The sequence below is a fragment of the Zea mays genome, chromosome 4 (genome assembly GCF_902167145.1).
Source record: "Zea mays cultivar B73 chromosome 4, Zm-B73-REFERENCE-NAM-5.0, whole genome shotgun sequence".
NCBI lineage: Eukaryota > Viridiplantae > Streptophyta > Magnoliopsida > Poales > Poaceae > Zea > Zea mays.
In genome coordinates, this window is record NC_050099.1 from 12978088 (window position 1) to 12984339 (window position 6252).

At 43.0% G+C, this 6252-nt stretch overlaps 1 protein-coding gene across 1 annotated transcript; it reads left to right on the plus strand.

Annotated features, from left to right (window-relative positions):
• The first annotated feature begins 730 nt into the window (after positions 1-730).
• On the plus strand, positions 731-5195 carry LOC100383189 (uncharacterized). The gene is made up of 6 exons (NM_001175852.1): positions 731-1009; positions 1141-1259; positions 1342-1390; positions 1505-2112; positions 2263-2695; positions 4034-5195. The coding sequence occupies exons 3-6, from the start codon at positions 1361-1363 to the stop codon at positions 4826-4828; spliced, it is 1866 nt and encodes a 621-aa protein (NP_001169323.1). The 5' UTR covers positions 731-1009; positions 1141-1259; positions 1342-1360; the 3' UTR covers positions 4829-5195.
• The last annotated feature ends 1057 nt before the right edge of the window (positions 5196-6252 follow it).

A 6252-nucleotide genomic window follows, 5' to 3' on the forward strand; every position in this document is an offset into this window, starting at 1 on the left:
CGCTTAACTTATCCAAATGGTAGGGGCATGTGTTGAGCACCATATGTGGGCACCTAGGAATGGCTGGACGGTTCGTGGGTGTAGCTCAGACTATTCGTGGTTAGATTATCTTGTGCATAATTCCTTTTCCATGCGTGCTTATTCAACTAATATTGTGGGAGTTTGTTGAAACCGCCTAGGAATGGGTCTATACCTCCAGTGTGATGTAGAGAGGAGCCGTTTCTGCAGTGAGGTCACAAATCGTCTGCACTTTCACAGAGAGCACTACCAGATGGTTCATCTCCAGTGTTGGGGCCTACATTGCCGAAGGTCCTTATAACACTTACATTGCATAATTAAATGTGCTCTATATATATAATGAAAGCCGGACGAAGTCACCCTTCGACATTTCATGTGTGTAATACAGGTTGGACGAAGCTGACCGTCGATCGAAGCATTAAGTCAAGGACGGAGATCTACTTTCTTAATTTGTGTTACCTTAATTTTTAATGATATAATGGGATTGAAATTAAGTATCCAACATCTAGTGTTTAGCCGCAAACCAGAGCTGACACAAAGAATTACCCTATTCTTTTGACATCTGTAATTAAACGAGCTTTCAACTATCTAGAAAAGTACTCCATTTTCTGGTGGGTTTTAAAAAGTTAAAACCGCGACTGACCGAATCCAACGCCCCTAAAAAAAGCTGAAAGAAAAGTCGGAGAGAGAGAGAGAGAGAGCGAGCGAGCGAGCGAGAGTGGTGGTGGTGTGTGCGCGAGCGCAACAGGGAGAGGGAGAGCGTATTTCTTCTTCCTCACCCTCCTCGAGGAAGAGAGAGGGCAGCTCCGGAGCCGCACGGGCGCGAGCGAGGCAGGCAGTGGCTCCTCCCCCCTCCTTTCGATATCAGCTCATCGATTCGTCCTATCACACACATATCATTACCGCTCCTCTTCCTCACCTATGCTTGTCCTCTAACTCATTGGCAGAAGAGAAAAAAAAAGTCCTTGTTGAGTTGTTGTATCGGGTTCTGGTATGGTTACGAATCCGCGCGCCTTGTTTTCGATTTTAGTTCTTCCCTTTTGGTTGCCCGTCGGCCATCGGGCGCGCGGGCGGCCGATTCCTGCCGCTCCTAATTCGTTGGATTTCGATCTGTTCTTGCAGGTGGTGACTGTTACTGGGGTTTCCTTGCCCGGTTCTTGATTTGCGCAAGGACAGATTTGCCGTCCTCTCGGGTTCCGCCGTGCGGTGCTGAATCCTCCTTCCCTGTTCCCTTCCCTTAGGTGGGTTCGATCTGTTTCGTGCTCATTTATTGGCTCCGGTTCTTCGATCCATTCATGTGACGTTTTGGGGAGATTTTCTCAGGTTTGGATCGGGGATAGGGATGGAAGTGGACAGAAAGAAGAATTTGCAGGTGAGTAGCGAATCGATTCATATGTAGAGATTTGTGCGGGCTTATCTTTTTTTTTTCAGTCCCCAAAAAAACATCATTTCGAAACCTAATGGGTGGCTCCTTTATTGCGAGAAGATTGGATCCAAGGGGAAGGAGGTTCAGAGCAAGAATCCGAGGCGGGAGGAGCCGCTGGCATCGTCGGAGGTGGACATGGATGAGCCAGACGCTCCTGAGAGCGGTGACATGATTGTTGATGGCAACAATGGCAGCTCCAGAGAGAGCCCCTTGCAGCCCATGGATTCCAAGAATTCCAAGGGCTGTGCGGTCAAGAAGCCAACATCGGTGAGCTCAGACTTCGGTGAGGAGCTGGACTTGGACCTTGGTGGGGAGAAGAGTGGGACGCAGCAGGAGAGGAAGCTCTCAAGGCAGGACCGGGTTGAGCTTTGCCGGTCGTTCCAGCTTGCAGTGAGCTCCCATGATTGGGAGAGCGCCGAGGGGCTGGTAGGAATGGCTGACGCACAAGGGCTCAACGATGTGCTGTGTGTGGCAGTGGATGCGATTTGGTTCTTGAGTGATAGGGATGAGCTGCTTGCTATTGTGGGGTTGATCAAAAGGGTTGTGTCTGAGGGCGCAAAAGATTTTACCCGTGCTGCGCTCCGGACATCATTCCTCGCATCGTGTGTATCAGCATGTAGGGGGCGGTCGACTAGCCTTGCTGATGCAGTGAGCTTCATGGGCCAGAAGTAAGTTTGTCGGAAACAGCTCCAATGGTTACATGCTCATAACTTACAAGTATTGCATGCTTTATAATTCCATGAGTCTTATCGAATCCAATAAGTCCACTTGAATATCATATTTGGGCAAATTGTGAATGATTGTTCTGTATGTTTCAGATTGCATGAACGACTTCAAGAATCCCAAGGTGATGAGGTATTGAAAGCAGAAGCAAGTGCAAAGGTGCACAGGTTTACAGAATGGGCTCTAAAGTGTATCGGGCTGCATTCACGTGTTCGAGAGAACAGGGGCAAAGGAAACCACGACACTGTAATTGAGGTTCAGCTTCAGTTGTCTGCTTTCAAGATATTTCTTGATCTTGCTGATAATGAGCTTACCGGGAAGGATTTTACGGAGGCTTTTGATGCTGCATGCTTCCCTCTTACACTCTTTTCAACCACCTTCGACCAAGGATGGGCATCAGGAATATCAGCAGCTGCAGTACAAGGCCTTTTAGAGTTGTTGGTAGAGGGTGGCGCAGACAATGTGAACCAATGCTTTCTTGAAGCTGCACGCTATGGCAGCACTGAGCTTGTGCGGATCTTACTTCAGGTAATTTTAGTGTACTCATGCAATTTAGTTTATTACAAGTTCCAGGTGTAAATATAAGTCATTTTAGGATGTGCACTGGTTTGATTGAGCTTTTTTGTTTGGCCACAAATACATGACAAATTATGTAGATTAAGAACACAGAATTGATATTACTTTATTCATCACTAAACATACATTTTCACAATGTATTGTTCTTTTTGTTTGAGACAATATGATTTCATGGATTTTACAAATCACAGTGCTATAATGGATACCATGTCAATGTCCTAAATGACTTCTGTAGCCATATGATCATCCCCTATTGAGCAGGGAGTGTATATGCATGTAGCAATAATAAATGTTTCTTGATTGCTTGCCTCACACAGTGGTCCCGGATAGTCATCAGATTCAGATCATAGTTAGATGAATTCAAAATCTTCTGCATACATTATTTATTCTTTGCTACACAAATTTTCTTTCCTTGGATATTTCTTGGAAATGAGACCTTTTCTTTTTGGACAACTGCAGTATAATAATATATTGGTACAGAACATGTTTCAGTTTCATGTAATGTGTTATCTATTCTGAACTATGAAACATCCAGAACTGTGTATAGATCCATGGTCCTTGTGGATTAGTTGTAGGATGCTTGATAACCTGATCCATACTCTTGTAGGTTGGTAATGTCACTGGCAGTTGAGGTGCTAGATCTCATGCTTACACCAGAAAACCTGTCACACTCAAGGTTTAGTATAAGTCAGCTTTGTGGGTTTAATGAGATTGAATCCCATTCCCTTAAATATTAGCTCAAGATATTGTCATTTCACTCAGTAATCTTTTCACTGGTAGCTGCAAAACCAAATTTCTCGTGTATAAGCATAGTGGAGTCATGAACCCACGATGGAACGTGTTCTTGTCTTCCTGAATTAAACTAATCTGCACTGCCTGTTGATATGGTGTTTGTATCAAACACATTATAGTTATAGTTATAGTACAAGACTGCGATACCTAACATAGGAGTGAAGTATCGCTGTAATTCATATTACTTGGTGTAGGCCAAATCCAGATAGAGATGCATCATGCATGTGCATCGTTATAAAATCAAATACAGTTTTGTGACGCAGTTTATCATGGTTGGGCCATTTCTGAATATGCAAACTTTATAAACTGGGTGATAGGTTCTTTTCCTTGTGCAAACATTAACATTTGGGATGTTTTCATTATGAGGTTGACAGGTTGTTAAACTTTATCATGTGCGTAGTGAGTTTTGCACTATTTTATCTCTTGGTGCAAATCTATATCTTAAACAAATGGCAGTTGAAAGCATTTGAATACATTTCATTATTTGTACCTGTCCAGGTTGCTCAAAGAAACAGCTTGGACATTGATGTGGACCTAGCCCTTGGCTTTGCCGCACACTATGGGAAGATCGAAACCATGGGATGCTTGGTTGAAGAAGGTAATGCTATTGGCTTTCTTGGCCCTTTGATGCGTGCTGCTGAACGTGGGTGCCTCCAAGTTGTGGAATGGTTTGTCAACCACGGGTGTCGAGAAATGGAGCTTTGCCTAGCCCTTACTGCTGCCACCTCTAATAGCCAGATTGCAGTTGCTGCTTATCTTCTTCCTCTTGTCCCGCAACATGTTCTTGCCCCCCTCAGCATTGAGATTATCAAGGCTGCTGGTGAGAGGACTACGGGTTCCCTGCAGGGTGTGGATTTTCTTCTCCGCTCGGATTTCCTCAATGACCCAGCTGCCACATATGCCGTGGCAGACAGTATTGCAAGATGCACCGATGAAGCTGTGGACGCAAAGCTTAGGTCTTTCATGAATGAGCACTGGAGCGAGGCAGCTTTTTGTGCGGGATTCGAATCTGCACAGCAGCACTTTGTTAATTTCATGAGGATAATGGAAAGGGGTGAATCACCAATCCGCTTAGGGGATCTCCCACTTGAGCTGGTGATTGCCATGGCCTACCTGCCGCTCTATAAGGAATGCATGAATTCCAATGGGCGACTTTTGCCTCAAAGGCTTAGAGGTCAGCTTGTGGAGGCTGCAAGCAGGCTCGAGGACCGGCAAGTGGAAAGGGATAGCCAAAGCAGAGAACTCTTGGCCATCTTGGAGCACCACATACCACGATTCATGATCCAAACTTGAAGGTAAGCGCAGGCATCCACTCTGAACCACTGCTGTCAATGCAAGCAAAAAACAACTTACAAGGGCAATCCACGCCGTCTTCAGTGCCGCCACCATGTTCCTGCTTGGGGGGACATCACCAAATGATAGCATCTTGAGTTGGCTCTCCTGCAGGCGATCTTCGGAGAGTATATAATTCTGGGGAATGGTGTGTGCCTTGTCGAGGCATGTGTCGGAGTGTTTTACTGGGACCGTAATCTTCCATGAAAAAAATGATATAAGCCTTCGGTATGTAATCCTGAGTTTTCGGTGTAATTCAAAACGCTGGTCTTGTGACAACATGTCGCTAGTTTTGGCTAGCGACTTTTTTGATCATGGCTTCAAAAACAAAACGAAGGGAGTATATTCATACTGTGTGGAGATTGCCTTGATCGTGAGATGTGACATGGTTCTGATGAGGTACAAGTTTGAGCAACTCTGATAGCTTCGAATGTTTTTTATGATGCATCCTACTTGTCAGAATGTGGTTTACTTCATTGCGTTTAAACAAGGAGAATTAGACATCGCGCAACATAGAAAATGCAGGTCATGCCTCTCGAGGAAGATAGCACCGTTGATGGCTTTCATCTACAAAATACTATCCCTCGGTACAAAATACTCTCTCTCTCTCTTTATCTTGGCAAGAACAAAGTTGACGTTTTTTTAGAAGTCAAACGATTTTAAGTTCATAAAATATATATAGTAAAGTACTAACATTTATGATACCAACTAATTATAATTAAATTAATTATTAATATATTTTAATAGTATATTATTTTGAAGTTATAGTTGTTAAAAATATTTTCTAATACGTTAAATATAAAGAAGTTGACTCAATCTAAATCTAGAATTTCATTTCTTTAGAACCGAGATAGTAAATCAGACTGACATATGCTTAAAAAAATACTGAACCAGTTCGGTACAACGGGTTATTCTTTTAGTAATGCCAAATTGGTCGTGAGCCATTCGATTTTAAAATTATAGATGTCAGAGCACATTTGAATTATCTGTCTGTTATGTGCAAGTTATGCTGGTTGCTGGCTATCTTCATGACAGGTAGTAGTGCGCTGGGCTTCTACGCTGAAACTAATTATTAGTTGTTACAACCAAGTATACTAAAATCTATATGCTTCTACACAGGACAATAATTTTGAGAGCGAGGATTAAAGAGCACATGACTGTAATTATAAGAGATATGGCGTGTTAGAAATTTGTAGATAAATTTGGGGTCGATAGCTAATCAAATTTATTTTTGCTCTATCTAATCTGTTCATAGTGTTTAACACAATAGTCACACATATACTTTCCCATCTTGATCCAGCTATAGTAGATTTTACTTCAGAATTTATTTTTGGTCCATCTCATTTATTCACATTTTAATACAATAGTTACACATATACTTTCTT

What these genes read in the sequence shown, in the direction of transcription:
- LOC100383189 (NM_001175852.1), top strand. Translation starts at nt 1,361, where the DNA reads ATGGAAGTGGACAGAAAGAAGAATTTGCAG. An exon ending in GTGAGCTTCATGGGCCAGAA is followed by an intron (nt 2,113 to 2,262) that starts GTAAGTTTGTCG and finishes TGTATGTTTCAG; the next exon opens with ATTGCATGAACGACTTCAAG. An exon ending in TTGTGCGGATCTTACTTCAG is followed by an intron (nt 2,696 to 4,033) that starts GTAATTTTAGTG and finishes GTACCTGTCCAG; the next exon opens with GTTGCTCAAAGAAACAGCTT.